General features: G+C 35.9%; 1 protein-coding gene across 1 annotated transcript; it reads right to left on the minus strand.

Annotated features, from left to right (window-relative positions):
- Nucleotides 1–1,169: 1,169 nt before the first annotated feature.
- On the minus strand, nt 1,170–21,033 carry CCDC172 (coiled-coil domain containing 172). The gene is made up of 8 exons (XM_005443868.2): nt 20,955–21,033; nt 20,633–20,718; nt 17,159–17,275; nt 15,556–15,721; nt 13,440–13,541; nt 12,365–12,467; nt 2,051–2,138; nt 1,170–1,202 (listed from the first exon to the last, which is right to left on the minus strand). Exons 1-8 carry the CDS (start codon nt 21,031–21,033, stop codon nt 1,170–1,172), a joined length of 774 nt encoding a protein of 257 aa, XP_005443925.1.
- Between the last annotated feature and the right edge of the window lie 3,818 nt (nt 21,034–24,851).

Here is a 24,851-nt window from a genome sequence, read left to right on the forward strand (position 1 = left end):
ACTCTTTGATACCAGTGCTGCAGATCAAACCTTGCCAGACTTCAAACTGCAGCTGTGTCCCAAGGGGAGAAACTCTCCATCACAGGCAGAATTTGGTCAGCTTCCAAGAGTGATTTATTCCTTCCTTCTTAATAAAACATCTCTTGCGGTTATATGTGTGACAGACACTCTCTGGGGCTTGGAGAGCTCTGGGTGTATAAAAACTAGTGCTGAGCAATTATCCATCCCACCAGCCAGGTAGGAAGCAGATTGAAAATTATTTCCACACACAATTGGATGTGACGAGATGATGACCACAGAGTGGACTGAGGCTGAGCAGAGTGAATGTTTTTACACTGTCCTACTGTAAGCACCTGAATCATAAAGTCAGTTCCTACTGTGGCGTTGGGAACTGCTGTACCAGTTACAGATCTTACATGCTTGAATGAATATAGTTCCTTATTCAGTGGAAATTCTTCACCAGTTCTCTAGAATGGGGACTTTTCATTTAGATTACGGTTTTATCTTTGCTGTCAAGTGCTGAAGGTAGCACTCGGTATTTTGTGGGTTGTGGGAGAGGAAGAAAAGACGTCTTCTCATGTGATCAGAAGACAAGCGCTAAGTAATGGCCTGGCTTACCACCAATGGAGGCATCTACAGCTCAGTAGATTTGGAAACCATTCCGGACTATCATGCAGGATATCATATCATCAGCAATCGTATCATTGCTGGAGCTGAGCTATTTCAGAGGGCTTGTTACAGAATTGCATTGTCAAAGTATAAAGTAAATAGCCACAGCTCCTGTTAAGTATTCCTTGATGTTAACAGCAGTCTTTCTTTCAAATAAGATCACATCACTACCTTAAAAATAGGCGAGTGTTCATTCTAAAAAATAGTACATAACGCTAGTAATACAGGAACTCAGCTGTATATGTTCCGGACTATGTACTGCCCATTCATGGGCAACAAAGAGGAAACTAAAGATGGATAGCTATTGAACTTGAGGATAAAACACAAAACCACCACTTTTAAATGAATAAACTTTTTATCTTAATGAAAAGTAAAGGCAGATACAAACTGTGGTTTAATCAGAAAAAATAGAAGCAAACCTGATAAAGCCTGTGTAAAATGGTTTTAAAGTACTCAAAGACTAGCTTCTATGACACTCTGTATCATATGCCACATGTTATTCACTTGTCTGAAGACTTTTTTTGTGATAGATTCTGGAAAAGAAAAGGAATTGAATTACAGAAAATTAAATCTAATGAGTTCAGTGTGTTCTTTACAGAGAAGTTTCTAAACATTGAGCTGTATTTTATGTTTCTGAAGTTTGACAAGCATGATAAAATTAACAGATAAAGTATAAGTAAGTTACACTCCTCCAACAGAAACTTGAAACTTATCATAAAAGTAATACAAATTTCCCATGACTGTTATTCTGCTATTGATGCTAGTGGCAGCTGCATCTTCATACAGCTTGATCAGGGACTCTGAAAGGAACCTTTAAAACCCCTGTATTTCAAAAAATGGGACTTCAAAATACTTTTTCTCTTTGTATTGTTACACAGACTGACAATCAAGAAATTCGAAGTGAGGATTGACATTTAGAAAAAAACACACTTTAATAAGTTTTTGTAAGGAATTTGTGAGTAGAGAAAATAAAATATTACATAAAAGGATGTTATCATCATTCTGTTTCTCCATATTCCTACTTTCTGTTTAACTGACAGCTGGAGGTAAAGATTAATTTAGCTCCTAAATGCATAATCTTTTGCAGCTTTTAAGAAACTAATGATTAGTACTAGTCCCCCAAATAGGTATTTGTTGTGCTAAAAATCTTCATCTTTAAATTCATTTCTATGCTTCGCTTTTCTGTGAGAAATGGTACTCCTGGACAATTGGATATAACAGGCACAAACATAAGAATTGGAGTGCACCTGCAATGCAAGGTTGTTTGGCTGTGTACATAGTATGAAACGCTGCTTATCTAAAACCACTGCTAATCATCTTAAATTACACTTTTAAAGCTAAAATTCTCAAACACTTAAAACACATAACAAAAATGGCATACCATTTGCAGAATTTCAATTTCTGTTCGAAGAGTCTCACAGATACTTTCCCAATCATCATCTTTGTAATTTTCCAATTCTTTCTTAAGCCTGTGTCCAAAACAAAATACATTTTTGAGTCAGAGAACCACTGCTTGGGTAACTATTTTTTTGCAGCTTCTGTCCCAATTTTCAGTTTGACTTATGTGAGAAAACCCTCATCGATCTATCTGCATGATCAGGATTTTAGTTCTGTAATTGGCAGTCCAATACGTGGCTCTCCCACCATACGGCTGGATTTCATTCAGCACTGGCAGTTGTGACGGCAATATGAGGGACTTCAGAAAATGGGTTTTTACAAAGTATAACTTGAATAAGTACTTAGACAAATTTCTGGACTATGTCATTTTCATAAATCATGAAAGATTTATGGCCTCATTAGTCATCATTTTCTTATTTAAACATGGGAATTTGAATGTTGATACTTAGGAAGTACCATTTGTTACTGTTCTGACTTTCCCTGGGTATCTATGTGTAGCCACCGGTGGAGACAGAATGTTGGAGTAGATGGGTCCTCTGCCTGGCCCTGTGCAGCCACTTCTCTGCTGTCATTGCTCCATGCCCTGCACATACTCCACTGTTGTTGCTGCTGTTCTCTCCCCGCTGCTCCTATTATTCCTCAGTGCTTACAGACTGTTTCCCAATAGTCTTAGCCAGGAATTCTCCAAATTTACTACAATTAGGACTAATTTTAATATAGTGATTTTTGCATTCAAAAAAGCATTAGTTCTGCTAAAAGGACACACCTAAACTTTGCACATCAGTGACTGTAGTACTTTAATATTTGGTAGGCCAAGAGTTATCTATGCCAGAGCTTTTAGTAGTCTGGTGAATACAAGGTGATGAGATTATACTGAGTCTTTCCATGGCTGTCGTAAGAAAAGCATAATGAGAAAGCTGAAGTTGCTTGCCCTTAATACATTTTCAGCAAACAATGTGAATATTCTGAGACATATAGACAGACTGAAAAAAAGGAAGAAAAGTAGATATTCTGCTTCTAATTAAACAGCAAAACTTATGCATCAAAGCAGGACCTTGTTTCTTCTGAAGTTAAGAGAAGGTAGCAACCATTCTCTTTTATATACTGTAATAGGGAATAAATTATTTAACCATATTATACAGACAGTGCACTCTTTAGCTGTCCTACTACATTGGAGTTTGTTTTCAAGACAAGAAAATGGCTTTATTAAAAGGTATAGCTTCATATGAGAGGAGCAGCTTAGTCACCATGTGGCATTAGAATAGCAGCATAAGGCTGGACTGTAAGTTAATTTTGCTGTTCCTGAGGAGAATATAAGTATCTCACCATCAATATGGAAACAGTATGGGATCTGTGTGTTTGTATTACAAAGGAGTAAATGCCTCTTCTTTCAGAAATATTCTTCCTGCATTCAAAATACATACAAGTGTTCAAACAAAAGAAAATTTTGAACTACACTTAAAGAAACAATATATTCACTGTACTGTAGTACATTGCCAGTTTACAGACCATTTTCACTGAGAGAAGTTCATGTCAAGGTCTAAGATCAGTTTCTGATCTTGATTAAATTGACATCATTGCCTTGCCTCCTCATCTTTTTACGCTCTGTGTTCTCTGCTAGCGTGATATTACAACCCTAATTTGTTTAAGACAAACAAAAGCTCTCCTTTGCTTAAATTACTTTAGGAAAAGACATATTCCGTTAATCTCAGAGAAAGTGCTCTCTCATTGTCTTCCACATTGTAAAATTGATGCATAGTCTGTTTGCTAGTTGTCAGCTAAGAATGATACCAGTCCATGTTAGGTGTGCATTAAGGATAGAACAACTAGAAGATAAGCAGTAGGAGTTGCTTATCTGTGTCTTGGGATTGTGAATTAATTACTATGGATGATGTGCTTTGAATCCGTAATGTTTTGCATATGGATTTTAAAATATTATTTAAAATATTTTTTAAAACTTTTAAATGTGGTGACAGTACAACTTCTTACTTAGCATGGGTTAGTGGTGATAAAAGACATTCATTCAAATGTGATGTTTAAATTTTACATTAATCAATTGATTCTGCTTTCAGATCTTCCTTCCTATTTGGAAGCTAGATAATTACAGTATGTGCCAGGAATATCATACTCGCAAAACAAGAGCTGTCTGTTAGGTTACAGTCTACACAATTAATGCATTGGAGACGCCTGAGTTACTGAATAAATGATGAAGTTTTACCAGAAGGAATGTGAGACAATGGAACTATTAAAAAAAAATGCTTAACCTGGAAGCAGACTTAGTTTTTTCATTTTACATTTAAGATAAGCAGGATATTCATATTCATCTTTCCACTATCAGATTGAATGTGCAAACCAATTATTAATGAAACTATATTGTCTAGATGGAGGGCAGGTTTTCTGTCACCTTTGGAAATGGGAAGAGATGTACCTTTTGTCAGAACAAGGATTAACATGACAACTATACCCTTCTTAAAACTATGATAAAAAGCAAATCTGTTAAAAAGAAAATATCTGAAAAACCACATTAGCATTTGGCCTTGCATATCCTTTTTTTTTTTTTTGGTTTTGTTTTATTTTTAACATTTTGGTCTCCTTGATGACCATAAAATTCATCTTTTTAAAAAGTTATTGCACTGGATTAGCAGTGTATTGGTGAGTTACAGCATCACAGGTAATGGGCTCTAATGAACAGCTGGAGTTGAAATGCCATTATTTGTGAAAGGAGGTTTGACTATTCCTTTGAAAAATGTTCAAATAGTGATGGCAAAACCTAACCTTAAATCAAGTAGGTGGGACAACAGCATCAGGATTGTTTTGGATGCTGGCTTGCCCAAGGCTGAGCTCTGCTGTCAGTAGTCCATTTTCCATTACTCTTGAATGCCAGAAGTGATAAAGAAATGAAGGAGGGGGAGGTCACTGAAGATCATTGATTTTGCAGCTTCAAAATGAGCACAGCTATTAAATATCATTGGCGTTTGTGGCTGATACACACTCTTCTTGAATTTCAGCTGCATATGCAGAAGCAAGTAGGAAAAATAATGGTGAAATCAATACATGCTGGTATTATGAATTGAACTATGATGAAAATAATGTTATTGCCTAACAGGTTTCTTCAAAAAAATAATCCACAGATTCAGGTTACTGGATCAAGACTTCAGCAGCCCAAACTTGCTACTGAATATCCAAGAATAATTTTATGTAAAGATGTCCCAAAGAAAAAATAGTTGGAGTAGAAGGCAGGGTGAATACGTGATTTTAGAGCCTTTTTTTCCTAGGTGGGAATGAAAAACCCTACCTGGTTATTGCTGGAGTTGCAGAAGCAGCAGACTGTCTCTTGGTTATGTTTTGCTGAGACAAGTAAAATATTTTTTTTGTATTTTTCTTCTTGTCGTTGCCTTGTTTATGACCACCATTTGATTTTTTTAACCATAAATACAAAGGAAAACATTAGAGTGTATTATAAAATGGAATTGCTTTACACTGATATACAAAGCATAGAATTTATGGTACAAAATTATGTTCCCTGAGAAGTTATATATAAACGAGAGTATCTATGTCAATTTTCCTGAATTTTTAGCATAAATATCAGGAAAAATATTTATCAAGGTTTGAAGACTTTATTGAGACTGAAGAAAAGTATAGAAGACTTTGGTTAATTGTCTCAAGCCAAGGAAGAGCTAATGCACTGAGCCATTCAGTCTCAGTTCAGTACTGGGACTAAATTAATGTGTATGTTTCTATAGTGAGAGCAAGATTTTGCTGGGTATCTACAATTTGCTGACACCACAAAACCAAATACTATTGATACAGCTGAAGAAGTCAATAAATTTCAGACTATTATCAATTGATAGAGGATGGGAGAAAATGAATCCTAAATGAAATTCAGTATCCCAAAATATAAATTCAAGCACTTGAGCTGAACAGTTAAATTATAATAGTATGTGCTTGATGGAGCAGAAATAGAATAAAAATTAAGAAAGTGATTTAGTAGTAATAATAAATGCTTGCAAGATGAAAGCAAACAAAGGTACTAGGCTACATAACAATGGGAATTAAATGTAAATTAAAATAAATAGAAATACCTTAGGTAAAACAAAAAAAATTTCAGCTTTTACTGCTCTGGATCAAATGCTGATTGTAAAATATATAATTATCATTGATTAAATCTTACATTTTGTAAATGCTATCAGGTAATTATTTATAGAATTAGCTACAGATCTTTAAAAGCCTGGGTTGGTTTTTTTGTTTGCTTGGGTTTTTTTTTGAATTTATATTCCCCAAATACATAAAATATCACAAGAAATCTTTCAGGAATGTATTATTATAGATGAATAAACATGGAAAGGTTAAGGCACACTGAATTAAACTGCACATTTAGGATGAGATTTGCTTTTATGCAGATAGCAAACCAAAGTTATAATGACTTCTTTCCATAGAACTGTAAGAACAAGTTACATGGGAAAATAAATATTAAACATACAGGCATCAGAGACATCAAAACCGAAATATGTTTCTAGAGGTCAATAAGATTCCTATTGAAAGGCAGGGAAAATAAATATGGGTCAATGATTCTTCTAGTTCAAATATTTTCATTTTTCTACTGTGCATGGAAAATTAGATCTCAATTTGGATATATTAATAAGGCTACCCTGTTGCTGAAATTAGCATCTCTATTCTGTACTGCTTTGTTTCATGTATACTGTATAACTTCTCAGAGGTAAGAAGGATTTAGAATTATCCTTGTTTCCTTCTGCAGTGTGGACTCTCTATTCTCTGCTCGTGTTCCAGGTTGAATGCATGTTTCTTGAAAAGTAGGTCAGAGATTTGTACACAGTATTCTTACGCTCTCCTGGTTTTCGTTGGAAATACCTCTTGGTTTTACCTCTTCCACAGCTATATTTACTTTTGATGTTTATAGTTGTCTTTGATTACATAGTATGCTCAGGCCTCTCTTTTCCTTTGCTTCCAGGTACCTATTATTGGAATCCTTAGTTTTGTACAAGTACGTGAACTTGCATAGTTGTATTCCTCCACTTTTTTAGCAACTCCACTCTAAAAAGTCTAGAGTTTTTCAATTGTTTTATACTATTGTCTTGATTTCTATTCTACAGTTGTTATTTAAAACACTAAGCAAGGCTGGCTGTGACTGTAGTTACCTTCTTCAAGCCCCAAAATTTCTTTTTTCAGACCTATTGCTGTTACTATTGGTCATCTCCTTACTTAAAATTTTTAATATGTCTTCTCCAGGTTTACCAGTAGTTTCCCATGCAGGATAACATAGTATACTTGACTAATGTATAGATAAATGGCATCTGCATTTTCTTGTCTCACCAATCGGTTGTCTTATCAAAGGAAGATATCATTAGTCAGATTTGATCTACTTTTTGTAAATCCATACTGCAATTTATAATGGAAACCTATTTTAACGTAATTCAAACTGTAATAGTTCCCCTAGGCACTGCTATTAAAAAGAAAAGCTTAAAAAATCGATGAGGAGATTGTCATTAAAAACCTCATTTTGAACCACATATATTAGTCCAGAGATTGCTATTTCCTGATTATAAAATTTAACATAAAATTAAATTGCAAATATATATTATTTTTTTTAAACCACCAGAACCATGCATGTTTCCTGTATGATTTGTATGAAAGAAAGCATTGCTTTTTCCTTCCTAATTTTGGTAACAGATTCTTTTTCTGTCTTATAAGGTACAAGAAGAAATACTGTACTTTTAGGAATCAGGCAAGTAATCAAAGCCTTGAACTATTTAAAAAGTAAGCTGACTTCATGTATTCCCCTTCTGCTACTTTTTTTCTGAAGTAGAACAGAAATCCAGGTTTCAAAGAAAAGTTTTATCCTTAGTCTACCTTTAAAACAGTGTGAAAAATACCAATTGGAGGTAAAAAGTGTCTGGTAGTAGTCTAAATAAACTTTAATTAAAATTATTTCTAGGTTGCTTTACTTAGGGCAACATATAAATTTAAAATTAAAATGTGAAAGAAGATAATTAATATAGTAAGTAATTACAATGAATAGAATAGTGAAATGATTTAGCTAAGAATTTACTGGTATCAGTTAGTTTCTGCCTGACTCCTGTATTGTTCCACTTATGTGATGCAACTTGCTACCTGCCAGGGAAATGTGACTCAAGACGGCTGATGCCAGAGTTCTTTCCTGCTGTTTTGTGTTTGGGGGTGGCACTGGCAGAACAGCTGTTTAAAAATTAAAATTTTCTGAAAAATTCCCTCTTTTCTTTATTTCTTTGAATTATTCACCTGTATAGTGAGACAGTTTCCAGGGTGCCTACTTTGAGTAAGAGGGTACCGTGTCTTATCCATAACTATATCTGTGTTTAACATTCAAATTTTGGTTAGCTTTTTCCTGTATTTGATGTATATTAGAACAAGCCTGTAACTGCAGTACCAACAGCTGGTTAGAATTACTTGTATGTGCTTCTTGTGACCTTTTGTAATTCTTTGATGGATTTGGGAGAAATTTTATGAAACTGCAGACATGGTATAGGGCATTTTTCTCAGATCAAAGATGAATTGCTATAATTTGAATTAGCTGGCTACACTCTTCAGCTGAAATGCAATTTACTTTAAGATATATACCTAATTGTAATGAAGATTCTTGCCTTGCCAGCTACTTTTGATATTGATTTTTAAGCTGGGACAAGGTATGTGATACAATAGCAGACATACAGGGTGACCTGGGAGCTACATATATCAGGTTATTGATGCTGATTGTCTCTCACATTTGTTTTAAGGAAGCATTGAAAACATTGGTACTTTTGCCATCTAAATGAGTCTTGTGGTTTCCTGCTCTGTAAAAAAAGAAAAAAAAATTGTGCTTATTTCATAGGGAAAAAAACTTATTTTTGATTCACATTCCTTGTGTCAAAATATTCTTCTTTTTACTGAAAATCATATTTAATATCTATGAAAACTAAAATACTATTCTTGCAATAGATTCTGTAGAGGGAAAAAGGCTTATCTTGTTAGGCTAAAAAGGGTTGTTTTTCAGTCAGTTCAATCATATTGATTTTAACATGACCAAAACGGACTCATATTAAGATATATGCTAGTATATGTAATATTGTATTAATCGGCTCTTTGGCTGTAAAAGATCCTTTGCAAGTGTCAAAGGTGTATCTAGACTGCCAGGAGGTCTTCCTGGTTCACCTCAGGTGCCTGCTACTTCAGTTTTTCTCACTGACACTACATGAATTCTTCTCTATTCTCCAATTCCATTCAGAAGGCATCTGCAGGAGCGGACAGGGTAGTTTTTCTGGAGAAGATCTTTGAGTGAAGTATTGGCAAGCCCTGCGTAAGCAGCCGTGGTCCCTCAAATCCTTCTGTGGCACATCACAGGGCATGCAACACACATGGTAGGTATTTTCATTTTGAACCAGCACTCTGCTGCATTGGACATAACTCCTTTCAGTATGTCATGGATTTTGGATGGAAAATACGTGTAGATACACAACGTTATATCTTAACATCACAGAGACACTACAAAGGGACCAGAGCAGATAAGATGTCCGCAAATGCTAGGCAGTGTGGAGATGACTGGTTTGTTGCAGATAATGCTGCCTCTGAGCAGTGTACGAACAAGCCAATGCATATGTATTGATCTATGGGCTGTGCAACCCACAATGTTAGTTTGTTCATTGGATAATTCAGACTGGAGAGATGTCAGGAGGTCATCTAGCCCAGTGTCCTTCTCAAAGCAGGGTCAGCTACAAGGTCAGACAAGGTTACTTGGGGCTTTATCCAGTGAAGTCTGAAAACTTCTGAGGATGAAAACTCTTCAGCCTCTCTGGGCAACCTTTTTATTGGCTATACTATCCTTACAATACACATATTTTCCTTAAATCTATTCTAAACCCCTCTTGTTTCAACTTCTGCTTTTTGCCTTTTGTTCACCCGCTGTACAGCATTGTGCAGATCCTGGCTCCATCTTCTTGATGACATCCTTGTAGGTACTGGAGGGTAATCAGGTACCTCAACAGGGACTATTTATGTACTGCACTATTAAAAGCATATACTACTTTAAATTCCCTTTCATTCTCTTAATTCAGTAGTCCCAACCAAGAAGTGATGTGCAGGATTTGTTTTAAAAAAAATTGATAGAGTTGTATGAGCCTGAGAAGGTTTGGTATAATTCTAAACAGCACAGCGCTATGACATACAGAAGTAGACAAACAAGGATCACCTGCTTGGCTCTACTGAAAAGCAGAACCTATTAGTGCTAACATGGAAGTACAATGACATAGCTATGCTGCTCCTGGCATTTGAGTTAACTTAATCAGGGCTGTCTCTCTCTATAAAGCATTGATGTTTTCTGATCAAAAGCAAGTGCAACATAAAAGTACGATTTAGGCAAAGCTATCCTAAATTTTGTTCAGTATCTGAAATTAAAAAATATTTCAATGTAAAGAAAATTTCTTCAATATATTATTACACCTCAAAGAGCACTTGCTTTTTTGATAGTATTAATGGCAGTAGGAGCACTTTATATTTGGCACTACATGTAATTATCAAATAATGTAAGCTTATCCTGACCATAAAATGAGGTATTTTATGAAATAAAAAAACCACCTCATCATCCTTCCTGCTTTGATTGTAAATGCCACTAGCTGTTTCTTTTAGTTAATAGAATTTAATATGTTTTATCCGCTGTTGTGTTTTACACCCAGATAAAACCAAAATATCGTTCCACAGGACTGTGAGTTAATTTCACTACGCAGAAAATCAGACATACATGGATTTGAATGATTTGCCTAGGATCTCATAGCAATCAGTGGCAGAGCTGAGGATTTAAAGTAATATGGTGTTGGCTACTTCTTTACCTTATAGACGGGAAACCTGTTATAGAAAACTAATTACACCAATTTGGATATTAAGTGGCATCATGGCAGTAAACTATTCCAAGGGAAGCATGATATTTAGAAGGAAGTTGACAACCTCATGTATCACAAAACCTAATATATAACAATGGAATGAATAATGTAAAAGAGTGAATTATAACATGCTGTCTTAACGAATTGCTGCTGCTGTTATTATTATTTACACTGTCTTCTAGGTATATGTTGAATGCAAAGTTTTTGCTACTGTATGCACAATTGTGAGCTAATTAATTTTAATGCTGAGGGAATTTTGGCCATGTCTCAACGCTATGTAAGAGGTTGAAAAGAGTTAGTAATAGGGCTGATAGATCATTTTCTTTCAAAAACCTATATTCAGCAAAAAATGGGCCATTACCAAACTGTATTTCAGGAAAATGATCAGGGTTCTCTGCAAAATTTTATTTTTCCATTGGAAGTTTTCAGAAAAAAAATACTGTATTTATTTATTTTTGTCAAAACCATAGAAATATATAGGGGAAAAAAATGTGATGGTAACAAAAGTCGTGTTCCCCCTAACAATTTCTATTACAGAATATTTTGGACCGGCTTTTCTAGGAGGAGTTCCTTTGCATTGCCTATTAAATATTTTTAGTTATCTATGGACATTTTCATCTGGAACACTATAAAACAGGAAAAAGTTGGTTAATTCTGTGATATGGGGTTTTCTGGATTGGAAGATTTTCAGTTGAAAACATTACATTATTTTCTGCATAGTGAAAACATAAATGTCACACTTAAGCAAACTGAGAAGAGAAGACTCATTACCACTCAGTTCCTGGGAAGCAATATTTACTATTAAGGGAAACTGTGCCAATTCTTCTGTCTTGGTTAAATCTTCAAAATTCTGTTCTACATTAACTTAATTAGAAGGCAAACTAGAACTGATGGTAGAGTTCATAGAGAAAATGAATCTACATTCCGTAGCTTCAACACAAAGCCCACCTGACCCAAGGAGGTTATTGTGGCTGATCCATTCCATTGCAGTCGGTCTCTGGGGAGGGCTGTACAGCCAGTCAGCAGCAGTACGTATAGCACTGGGTAGTTCATCGGTACTTTGTGTGTCACCACTGTTTTTACAAAAACTTAAGAACTGGCCTTCCACCCAAGGACCAGTCTTTTGCTCTTCCTCCAAGTTTGATTGATTTCCTTGCAAACACTTTCAGTTTTTAGTTTGTTGGAGTATGCATGTAAGGGTGAAAAGCTGTAAATAAACAACAGGAATTTGTGTTCTGTAATAAAACCAGATGATTTCATTTGGTTTTCGAAAATTCTCTTGATTTCAATGAAATATTGTACAGGAAAGGTAAAACAGTCATTGCTACCAAAACTGGTCTGCAGTTTCAAGCCTAAAATTAAATATAGGAACTTATTAATCTGAGTCTTACCTTAAACATTCAGGATCAGCCTGAGGTTTTCCAGTGACATGAACTTTTTCTGCTTCTAAATCTTTTGTCATTCTTTCAGCCTCCCTGATTACTTTCTCTAGGTCTAAACATAAAACAACAATTGCGTTATACATTAACCATCCATATTCAAAACTTCCTACATTTTCTAAATTTAACTTTTTTCATATTTCTTTGTGAAACTGTTTGTAGGGTAAAGGCATCTAAATAAAGAACATGATTAATTTTATTATTGTATTTGTTATGCATATTACAATCTTCCAGAAAATTTTGTTCCTTTTCCCAATTTATGCCCATATTTACAGCCTGTCTTTCTTAGCTCTTCTTCAGTGACATGTTATTTACACATTTGTAAATAAGTTACTAAACCACTTCTAGATTACATTTTTTAATCCACATTTAAAAATCTTCCCTATTGCTTGTGATCACCTTTGACACAGAACCTTTCTTGGTTCCCTCTGTGTCTTTTTAGTTTTTTCTTTTATAGGGTTTCCTGTGTATTTGACACATTTTTCCCAGCTTGCTTTGTAGACTTTTTTTACACACAAACTTTCCTACCTGAGCACACAAATGTCAGTAAAGAAATGATGATAGTTCAATTTAAAACTCAGAATTTACAACTACTGCCTAGACCAAATCTGCCTTTATCAGTCCAAGCCATGTTGCTTGTTAAACATTTGAATTTTAGTGACTTTCTTTAATTATAGGTTAATGGTTTTTAAACAATATTTATGTTAAATTCACTTTGAAACACCAGATTCTCCATTTAAGTATATGATTTACCAGCAAAAGCAAAAATTTCTTTTTCTTATTTATAGCTTATGATTCAGCCAATGTGTAGACCTCAGTACCACTGGCATTTAAAATAAATCTTATTGAAATCCATAATATTTGTTATAAACATGTTTAAACATTATGCATTACGTAATGTAAAAATATATTAAAATCTTGTTTTGATGATATCTTTCTTGAGAAAAATAAGTTGACAGAGAAGATTTTTTCAGAAGCATTTGTCAAGCCACAAATAATTATCATAACAAGTGATTTTCAGGCGTACCTCTGAGTTCGCTTTGGAGAGTAAATAAATTCTGCTTTAATTCATTCTTCTGCAGCTGGAGTGCATTTAACTGAACGTTTTCATGTTCCATTGACTCCATTTCTACAAAAAATGTATTTTTAAATTAAAATGCATTGCAGTTTTAGTCTTCCTGATATAATCTTAAATATTCTTAACTACTTCTAGCAATCTTCAGCTAGTCAGAAAGAACCTTAAATATAAACCTAAATTCAATTCAAATCAGTGATATAAAAAAACCCAACAACGCAGTTCACAGGTAGTTATGTCATATAATGTATTCATAACTATGAAAGGAAATGGTTTTTTACTATTATTAAGATGTTTGACATATTTTGTTGACTGGGGATGAAAAAGACTGTTTTGCTTTAGAGTTACTTCGGCTATAAAGGAAGATGATTTATGAATAGGTGGTGAAGAGACTCATCTCAGCAGACATCTCTCACCATGACTGAAAAAAACCCCTCTTTGAGTTTAGCATTATGTACATTTGAACCTGACCATTGACAGCATCTGGAATTAATTGTGATTGTATCTCTAACAACTGGAGGTCCTTACATAATTTCTTTGTTATGAGTTACTTAAACTTTTCTTTTTAGTGTTGTCAGTGTGTTCAGGGCTGTAGCAGACAGAAAGACAGGCAAGTTGTACCCCCAGAAAGGTGCAATTTAAAAGGATGGAATCAAGACAGCAACTGAACCTAGAGAAGAATGTTAGCTACCTTTCATGTCCTACTGATCATTTGACTGATCAGATCTGACTGAATACGTAAAAATTAATCATTAAAAGTAACAGGTGTCACCAAATAAAGACTTCTTTTCAGTTGTAGATCAGAATCAGAGCCACAGGAAATACAGAAAGAAGGCACCACCAAGTATGATCTCAAATAGATAGTCATATTTCAGTAACTTTACATCAGATATTGGGAATTCAAATGCCTGTGCACTTGGTGAATTATAGAATCATGAGACTGGAAAGGACTTTGAGGGGTCATCTAATTGCATCCAGCCTTTTGAAGGCAGGATCATCTGTACCTCTGTCATTTCTGACAGAAGCTTGTTTAACTTATTTTTAAAGACCTTTGGCAATGGAGACTCCTAATTTCTTCGGTAATGGAATCTCATATGGCAGAGCGTTTCAGTTGTTCACTGCTTTTAGAATTCTAAACAGCCAGTGAGTCTCTCCCTTACTGTAGTTTACACTAGTTACTTTTTATTCAGTTCAATATAGGTATGAAGAATACATTGATTTCATTTTTACAGAATCCTTTAACAATTTGAAGACTGATGTCCATCTTCCATCAGTCTTTTCCTTCATAGATTAAATAGTCCAAATTCTTTCATTTTTTTACTGCTTATATTGTCCACATCTCTGATCACTCTCACTGGTCCCATGTGGATTCTTTCCAGCTGATCCACATTTTTTCCTGAAGTGTAACACCCAAAGCTAGATGCACAGTACTCCAGCTAAGAGCTTAACTGCCCCAAATAGAGTAAAGGATCATTTTGCATGTCTTAGAGGCCAGAATTATGTTTATGTCTCAGTATAGTGTTGGCTTTCTGATGTCATTGTCTCATGTTCAGCTTGTGATCCATGGTGACTCCTATCTCCTTGCTTTTAGTTTGACTGTTCTGAGAAATCTCGTATTTTGTGTCTTAACTCAAAGATAAAGTTATACTGTGGCAGTAAAAGACCAGTCCTACAAGACATTTGTACATATCATTCTTTGGAAGCTAAGTAAATTTACATAGTTCAACCACAGGTGATTATACTCGGTGCCAACCTAATGTAGTATGCGGTGTGTAACAGTGCACCTCTGTGCCAACTAACGTTAGACGTTGGGAGACACTTCTGCAGGGCTGCTTCTTCCCCTCATGGTACTCATAGTCAGAAAGGACTGAAGGGGATAGGGAACAGAAGAGGCTTTAACTATTGTTGTGTGACATGGTTTGACAGATCACACTTCCAGTTTACTGCTAAGAGGAAGTTCCAGACAGCAAGGGAATGGAATTAGAATTATTGTGTTGCCCAGTTATGTTTTACTGATACATATTTATTCTCTGGTAATTCAAGATAAATGGTTTAATATAAGATTTACCATTTTTCAACAGAGTTGCCTCATTCTCTAAATCATTTATTTCAGTCTTGACTTTTTTCTTAATCAGAAGGTCTCTATTACTTGTTAGTCCATATTCATTGTTAAACTCTGTTAATTCCCTAGTAAAATTCTCTTCCTCTTCAGTCATTTTTCTCTTTGCATCTGTCTGACAAAAGGAAAGGGAAAACTGAATGTTCAGGTGAAAAAAAATCTTTGTTAAGCCAAGCAGACTGAAACACAATGTTGTTTATCCTTAAACTTGTGGTATAAATGTAGTATATTTACTTTTCCTGACTTACTAGAATATGAAAATGGTGTACAGGTCTATAATTTTATCTGTTGTTTGAACTTTCCTTCTTCTGAAAAAGTGAAGGATATATTCTTAATAAAAAAATGTTTTAAAAATCACTACGTTATATTACAGACTTGTGCCAGCAGTTTTTCAGTTCAACTCTGTATTGAAATTAGCAGAAAGTTCTGTTTAAAGTCAGTAGCACAGTATGGGCACTCTTTTTTTAAATTGTTATTAAAGGAAATAAAGGTGGTGTTTACACCTCTGCAGAATGCAGACTAACTTTAACTCCCTCAGTAATTACCAAGAAAGCTATAGTTGATAGGAAGTCACTGTTTCATTTCCTGGAAAAAATATTCTAAAGAGAAAGGCATTATTAAGTTCCTTTTTAAAAATCTTAACTGATTGCTAAATTAAATAAAATGAAATGACCCTTATACACAGGAAGAAAGAAATTATAACCTTTACATCAAGCTTGACTGGTTACAATTAAAAGAAACTTCACACTTCACAGGATATTCAGCTTTTATAGCTAAATGATTTTTCTATGATATTTATTTTTCCCTTTTTTCTTTGTATACTTAAGATTGGGAATACTTTGGAAGCTGAAGAAATATTTAATTAAAAGAATATCTGTCTAAAGATTTAGGGTTAATACAGGTTATTCATGCTGAATCTTTAAAATTTAGCTCTGTTAATTTAAGGCATAAATACCTATGCAGAGAAGACTACTCATCTGTGGCACTTCTTGATGTCTAGAGATCCAAGGATCCACAATGAGGTAAGAGGAAGGCAATATTCAGGTTAGCACAAGAGAGGACTGAAAAGCTTGCCTGTGTATGTTGCAAGTAGCTACCTTTTAAGAAGTGGCTAGGTGTGTCTAGCATCAATGAGATCGTGTGGTATGTCAGGGATCCTAAAATGTGGTGTTGGTCTCCCTGAGTTTTAACTTTGATACTTCTCAATATGCTTTGTGGATGAGCGAGTCCAATTTAAGGTCAGACTTTGTTTGTTTTCTTTGATCAAGGAAATAATGTGTCAGAATTGGAGTTCAGTCATACAACAGCACATGTTAGAAAATGAAGTCAAGAATGTTAAATCAGCTTTCCAGATAAACTGCAGCATACATTATCTTAGATCACGGGCTTAAGTTAAAAGTGAAAATTTATCTACATTTACATTAAGTATGCTAGAATAAATAAATACAAATATTTTCCAGTTTTAAAACATTACTTCCACATTCAAATTTTAAAGCTGACTGCTCTCATACAGTAGACAAACATTGTCTGAATACCATAGCTGGAAACATACAAAGATTTTAAGAAGAGTGCTCTTTTGCTTAGTAAGTTCAGCTTTCTGTTTTTCTAAGCTGTCTTCACGTTTCCTCAGAATTTCTAAGTAGAATTGTTTTTCAGACAGTTGCTGAACCTGCCAAGAGGAAAAAAAAAAAAAAAAAAAAAAGATTGTAGAGTAAGGTAATTGTTTTATTGTTTCATATACTTTGATATTGTACATAAGGGTCTTGGTCCAGTAAAAACACAGCTGGCATAGCTGCTGGACTAGTAAAAGCGCAGCAGCTCTTTTTTCCTTGAATAATCTTCCAATATACTACTAAGTTTTGAAAAGCATCCTTTATTGAAAAGCCACATTTAATGCTAGCCCATCTGTCTAAAATGACATTTTAAAGTCAGCTCAGTTTAGGAGACATATTTCCAGGTTAAACCCAGGAAAAATATTGATTACATGGGATCTTGTACCCAACATAATACAGTGTCCTCGATTTAATTGTGTAAATCTCATCACATACCAAATCAGAAAATAATATCAGAGGGACAGAGGTGCAACATCATTGTTTTGACTGAGTGGCTGTACACATCATCAACTCTGCAATGCTAATATTGCATATGTGAAAGATATTTTTCTGAGCAATTTCTGGAATTCTTAGCCATGGAAGTGTAATGGAAATTGGTTAAAGGCAGTTTGACCATAACCCCTGCCACCCCCCAGCCCCAAAATTCTATTTTGCATACAGCTTTATTGTTAGTTTTATTAATTTAAAACAGTAGCTTATCTGATAGAAGGGTATGCTGTTTAACCATTGCATTTTCAAAATTTGCTGAAGCGTTCTTCTCAATTTTCCAGCACATCTGCTGTATCGCTGTCTAACCTAAGTTAAGATATATGGTGGGATAAACTGTAACAGCAGATGAATAGGGAAGAGCTAAGCGCTGAAGAGTCTTAAAGGATGAGAATCATTCATCTGATGAAATGGAGAAAAGGAGGTTAAGAGAATGACTCAGACTATAATGCTCAGAACAATGAGTAGGGAAAGTAAAGTTAGCAGAATTGCCCACAGACTGTAAAGGCACAGGGTAAGTATTGGGAAGTAAATTGAATAATCAGGCTGATGCATGACTGTTTGTGTGTGCAGAAGCAGAAAAGACCAAGTAAGAGTGATATTACAGAGGTAAAAATGAAAAGTTTGTAAAATGAAATAATACAGATGATTTCGGAGAGGGTGCAGATGAAGTGCATCTGTTCAAAAAAGGAGGAGGATAGTGGAATCAAATGACCTAAGACTAGAATGTGAGAGTCAGAAAGGAAAGGACCAGATTTTTTCCTTATCTCTGGTATGTCCGGCATGCTAAGCGTCCAGGAAGTGCTTGCCTCAGAAATATTTTATTTTTACATATTAATTCAGAGAGAGTAGATGGTTTTACATTGCTGTATTACACTACTGAACAAAACTTAATCTATGCATTTGCAACAGGTTTTTTTGAAGAAATCACTGAGCCATGAAAAGCAAAATGCTACAATTCGGGTTCTAATTACATGCTACCTGATTTTACAGGACAGAGTAAAAAAGTAACGTTTCCTAGGAATCTTTGATTGACCACAGGCAGCCTCTGTGAAATAGATGTCAAAACACTTTTGAACTCAGTCTCATCTGCTTGGTCAGGCGTAAGCTGCTCTGCGTGCATGTGCTTGGATATGTAATACTTACACAAAAGTGCAGTTGTTTGGTGTGGGATGCATTGAACAGCATGAGCTGACAGCATTGTTTAGTATTATTTGAATTACATAAACTATTGTAGACATATGTAAACTTAATTCCTGTACTGAAAAACAGATCACTTGAAATACTTTCAACAGCTATATAACCTTTAAACCTAAATACAGTCTGACTGAAATGCATTTTCCCATTCCACTTGTTTTCTGTATCATTTTCTATCTATAAATGAATCAAAGTCACACTAAGCAAGCAAGTAAAATATATTTTTTGTGAACATCAGTGAGTATATTGTTAATCCTGATGGGTAAAGCACATAAGATTTAATTAGGAATAGTTCTTCAGCTCTTCCCATTAGTCATTTACAGTAATGGCTCTACGCTTGGGACCTTCTGTACCTACCACATAAACCCTGATTATAAATCACAATGCATCAATAACAAATAAGTATTATAAACATAAAATTGTGATGTTCATAAATAAATTTATGAGCAAGCCTACAAAGGACATTACCTAACAAGCAACATCCAGATATAATCTGCGTTGGTTAAATAAGTTGCTATTTTAAAGCACTTTGGGGCTTTGAGATTGAGAATAACTGCTTGTGTGATTAGAGTCTCAATCTGCAACCAGTAATTATTTGTAAAAGAGTTCTCTTTTATACTGACCCCCTTGCAGTAATGTTGATATTTACTATACGTATTACATAGTCTTTTACAAAAGGCAGAAAAGTCTGGTTTTGGAAGGATGAAAATCATGCCCCAAACATTTCTTTTCAGAACTAGTTAAGGCAATCCTCTAAAGGTTCTTGAAGATGTTTATTTAAGCGATAGGATACAACAGTTCCTACTTCAAAGGAGGCTCCATATGCTTTCCTGTTGTGCACAAACATTCTGCCAGCACAGACACTTAAGAGCACAAGGGATGATATTTAGACTTTATTTTCAGGCATAAGCAAATGTTTTTTTAAATCATTGGTAACCACAAGTATTAATGGTGAAAAGCTCTGCAAAATTGGAAGCTTAATCTGAAAAGACATCTGCAGTTTGGTTAAATGGAAAGCGTAATAAAATCTTAAAAACACTAAATAGATTCGGAAACTTTTCTCTGTCTTCAGCATCCCTAGAAAAACTCCTAGGCCTTACGAGCGCTAACTGTGAGCCCAGGCTCACAGGGGGATCTTCAGCATGCCACTCCAGATCCTGTGAAGTAAACACAGGGAATGTTTCTGTGTGTTTTCCGTGAAAGGCCTGTAGTGAAGGGCAGTGGGCAACAGAGGGATGGCTTCCCAGCCTCCAAAGGGAAGGCTGACAAGCGCCAGGGCTGTTAGGAGAAATTCTCCCATGGCTCCTGGACAGCGGGCCTGCCTGTGGCCCATGCCTGGGGCTGCGTCCTGGGCTCGGACCGCCCTGGCACCATGGTGGGCTCCCTGCCAAGCGCTGCCTGCAGGACAGGGGTGACTTCCACATGCACTTGTGCCATCACCAGTGTTTCCAGACCTTGGAAGCATTATCTGAGGTGATACCCCTGAGGTGAGCGAGCCCCTGAACACAGCCAGAGGCCAGCCTGAAAGGTGAGCTCTGTGAGAGGGGAAAGACCTTGACAGATCTTTTTTTCACCACAGAAACACACGGTCTACGTTTTCTCAGTGATGTGTTATTCAGTAGGTAAAGCAAACTCCTTGAAAATGTTAATGAATGTACCTGAAAGAATAGGTCACGTGTTTATAAACAATATATTTCATTATTATGTGTACTATAAACGTGCCTGCTTACCTTGGTTTCTAATTTCATTTTTGCAGTGCTCAGCTCTTCTTTTATTTGGTTAATTTTTTCATAACTCTTATTTATGTTGAATTTAACTGCAACACAACAAAAATCTGTAAGAAAACACTTTGGGTTTGTAAAAGTTACATTCTTATAAACCCATGCCATTGGCAAGAAGCAGCCAGCCTGGCTGATGCCAAGCTTTCACCAACAAAGGTCCCCTCATGACAGAACCATGGGGCCACCCTGCCCTTGCCCCAGGACATGGAGGGGCCATGAAGTGTGGTCAGTGCTGACCCCGGCCCCACAGAATGGCGGCCATCAGGCAGACCTTGCTGGATGAGGTGCCTTTTCTCCCTCGCCTGCTTCTCTGTGAGCTCTATTTGCTGGAACAAAGCATCCAGGTTCATTTCTTGTCTTCTCGTGGAATCTGTGGGCTCTCTGGGCCTTGCTGCCTTTGCAGGGGGTTGGTTGGTTGAAGCCAGGATGCCCTGGAGGAAGGTGAGGCTGGGCCCAGCCACAGCCCCATCCCTCAGGGCTCGGCACACTTGGCTCTCCCCTCTGGCCTCTGCCTCCCTGGGGTCAGGAAATAAACCCCAAACCACAGAGGGAAGCAACCCCAGAAGATTGGATGCGGCAGAGGAGGAAGAGGATGGGTGAGACATGTGGGCTGCAGAGGGTAGGGGGGTGAGGGTGAACTTGGGCAGAGGGAAACATGAATGACTGGCCCGGGGAGCCCACACGGGAAACACAGGAGATGGGAACTTGTGCTCATCTGTGAAATGCTGGTTCCGACATGGAGTCTGCAGAGTTTGGATCAAACAGCTATGGCTTTATTCCTCTAGGACCACACACTTTATACTGGTTTTGTGCTGCTCAGAAGCTGCTTTTTCTATTCCTTTTTTTTTAATGGCATGAACACCATCCTTTTAAAATATTATATCTGCTCAGATTTATTTGTCTTTTGAAGATCGATATCTAACCTTAGATGCTAAGGAAGTAGGCTAAAATCTGCTCTCATGCAGAAGAAGATGGTAAGCATGACTACATCAAACTTAAGTAGCGCTGATCAGACCCAACTCAGCTGCGTTTCACCACTAATGTAAAATGACAGTGTTTCCGTTCCAGTTGGTCCCAGTAAGCAAAGATCATAAGACAGCCCATTGTACACTCTTCTGGAGCATACTTGTGTACGAATTTACTGTGCTCTGAGCTTCTGCAACTTTCTAGTTTGCACATTACTGGATGGTATGCCTAGGAATGTAAATACCCAGTTAAAAATGTAATTCGTATTCCAGGGTTTGTTCCTACATCTTGAAAATTATTAACTACATTTCCTGCAGGGAATACCTGTGTGAAGTTGGCCTGTTTGCTTTAGGGCAGAAAAAGCCTGGAGGAGTGGAACCTTATAGCCTTCCAGCCTTTTTAACACTGAAAAAGATTAGGATTATTGACAGTCCTGTCTTGTTAGAGTTTTCCTCAGAAGAGGTCTGTCTTAGAATAGATAGGCAGCAGCAAAGTTCAGAAATTAGATAGAGAAAATCTTTGTAAAATGCAAAACAATATATATGAGAGTACAAATGTCTAATTAGTGAAAAAGCCATTCTAAGTTCTAAGAATGAGTCTGAGAATTCTGGAAAAATATTTTGTTATAACATTTACTGCTTAAAAGGCACCATGTTACAGCTTATAGTGTGCTATAAAATAGTGCTTTTTAAAGAAAAGACATTGCTCTATTTAAGAAAGAAAATGTGGGATCTGATGAAATTTAAAAACCTGAACCTAGCACATTATGTTGCAGGAAATGTAAATTTTTATTTTTTTTTAATAGAACAAATTGCAACTAAAGGAGAAGAGTTCACAAAAGTGAATTTAAAAAGTGTTTCAGAAATGAAGCTTTCTAACCAAAGGCCAAAGGGAAAGCAGATGAGTCAAATGGGAACATTTGGTGATTGAGACAGTGATTTGTTACACAGGTCTGATGAGTGAAAAAGTAATTTAAAAAAATTCTAGAAAATTAACTGCTCTATCAGTGGATCAAGGAGAAAATAAATGAAAAGCTTTCTTTGAAGTTTTTGAGACTTGACTGCTTTTGTGTTTCAAACTAGAAAGCTTCTGTAGGCTGGGATAGTGTTCAGTGTCACTTATTAAAGAAATGACTGTGTTTTGTGGAGGGTGCTTCAGTGCCTCTAATTATGGCAAAGGAACTGCTCTCCCTAGAAAGAAGAGTCTGGCTCCAACTGTACTTTCTCACTGTCTGAGAATGACCATTCAGAGTGATTAACAATTCTGGAGAAGATTCCTTCAGAGACTGAAAAAATTCAAAGCAGTACAAGTATTTGACATTAAAACTTCATAGCTTTTGACTCCTGCAGCTATTTGCCATGTGCTTGCTTTTTACATGGTAAATAACTCACAATAACAACTCAGGATTGTATAAAGGGACCGTGCATATGAAACACATACAAGTGCTTTCAGAATCGGGATCAAGGCCATTACTTCAAAGGCATGCAGTTGCCTGGCTCCCATGAAATGGATGAGATGGTGTGAACCTAAATGTTTCAGAATAAGAGTAAAATGTGAACTGCCTTTGTTTGACTCCAACTTTTGCAAAGTATAAGATCTTTGTAAATCACTAGCTGTTAGAAAGGTGACTTTAATTTTATTCTGTCAGTCATATCAGTACATCCTAATCTTAATCTATATCTGTATCTTAATCACTGTGCTGTAATCAGGTCATGTCTTTCTAGTGTACTTCAAAATTAGTAATTGGCCTTTGTAATCAGGCTGCTGTGCTAATAGTAAAGTTTCTTCTACAAGTTTTTTCTCTAGTTTGTGTAGGAAGAAGAAAAGAAAAATTTTGTTTGTAATTTCAAGTCACTATAAAAATATTTATTATTGTAATTTATTTCTAAATCATATATGCTCAGATTGTTTCAAAAATTGTTTATCTGAAAGCCAAAAATGAAAGAAGAAAAGGTAAAGAAGTGGCAGGGTAAAAAATAGAGGATGTTATACAGTCTTCACCCTGAATATATATATATTAGAAGCTAGAAATTAGAGGATTGTAGTTGCTTTGTCCTTAAGCACTGTTAATGTTATTTTTTCCATATGCAAGCTATACTGCTTACTTTCGAAAAGCTGTATTTATAGCAAACCTTCTCAACCTACATTGCTTTGGTCTTTCTTTGCTCTTGGTGTGCTTTATATTTACCATCTATTTTTGCACTAACATTTTTCTGCCTTATATGAAGGAATAAAGCCGTGCGCGTGTGTGCGTGTGCGGGCACATGTGCACCCAGTAATTATTTGGTGTAAGTAAGCATAAAAAATAGCAGACTTATTCAAAATTAATTTCATAATATGTTTTTTAAAATCAAAGCATTAGCTCTACTATTTAAAAACTCATTGTTAAAATACAGCAAGCAGTGTAAAATGGTAATATGTAATAAAGTGGTTTTAATGCAAATCAAGAGCATTTTGTGTGGTTGTTTTCCCCCTCGTGCTGGCCACCCATTGCACCACAGGGGAGGATGGAGCTGTTATGTCTCTTCCATTGCCTGTCTCCTGCCCAGGCTGGGTGGAAAGTGGGGAGCGCAGGAACAGCAGAACAAGCACTTGGTGGTCTCTGCTTGAATATATTTGAGTTCCTAGTAATAAAAAGAAAAGAAAAAGAGAAAAAGAAAGAACAAGAAGGAACTCAGCTACTTCTGCAAAACTACAGCAAGACAGCAGAGAAGAGGAACATTAAAATGCAGTAATAACCTATAATTTATGATCTATCTCTAAATCCCTGAGGAACTCAGGTTAAATGCAGTCTAGTAGTTATCTCTGGAAGAGAGAGCAAACCACTAACCCACAGACTGGAAGCTCTCCATTTCTAGTAGACTGCTCAGCAAGGGACTCACGAATGAAAACCCTGTTTCCTTCTTGTAACGGGGAGGGAATGACCTACAAAAATTCATATAATAAAATATAAAATAATGGAAAATGTAGAAATAAATCCCTGACAAATTATATGCAAATGAATACAAAACGTTTCTCTGTGCCTGAAATCCCTATCTGTCTGTTTCTTCAGGTGACAGAATTGTGAGTTAGTGAAAAGCTGGGTGTGTTAATTAAAAAACACACTAAGTAACTTTGTACTCCCCTTAACATGTCTGGCTGCAATGGAAAATTAACTATACTCTTTTCCACTTTGGTAGGAATGTAAACAACTTCACAACAG

Source organism: Falco cherrug, chromosome 9, assembly GCF_023634085.1.
Source record: "Falco cherrug isolate bFalChe1 chromosome 9, bFalChe1.pri, whole genome shotgun sequence".
Classification (NCBI taxonomy): Eukaryota; Metazoa; Chordata; class Aves; order Falconiformes; family Falconidae; genus Falco; species Falco cherrug.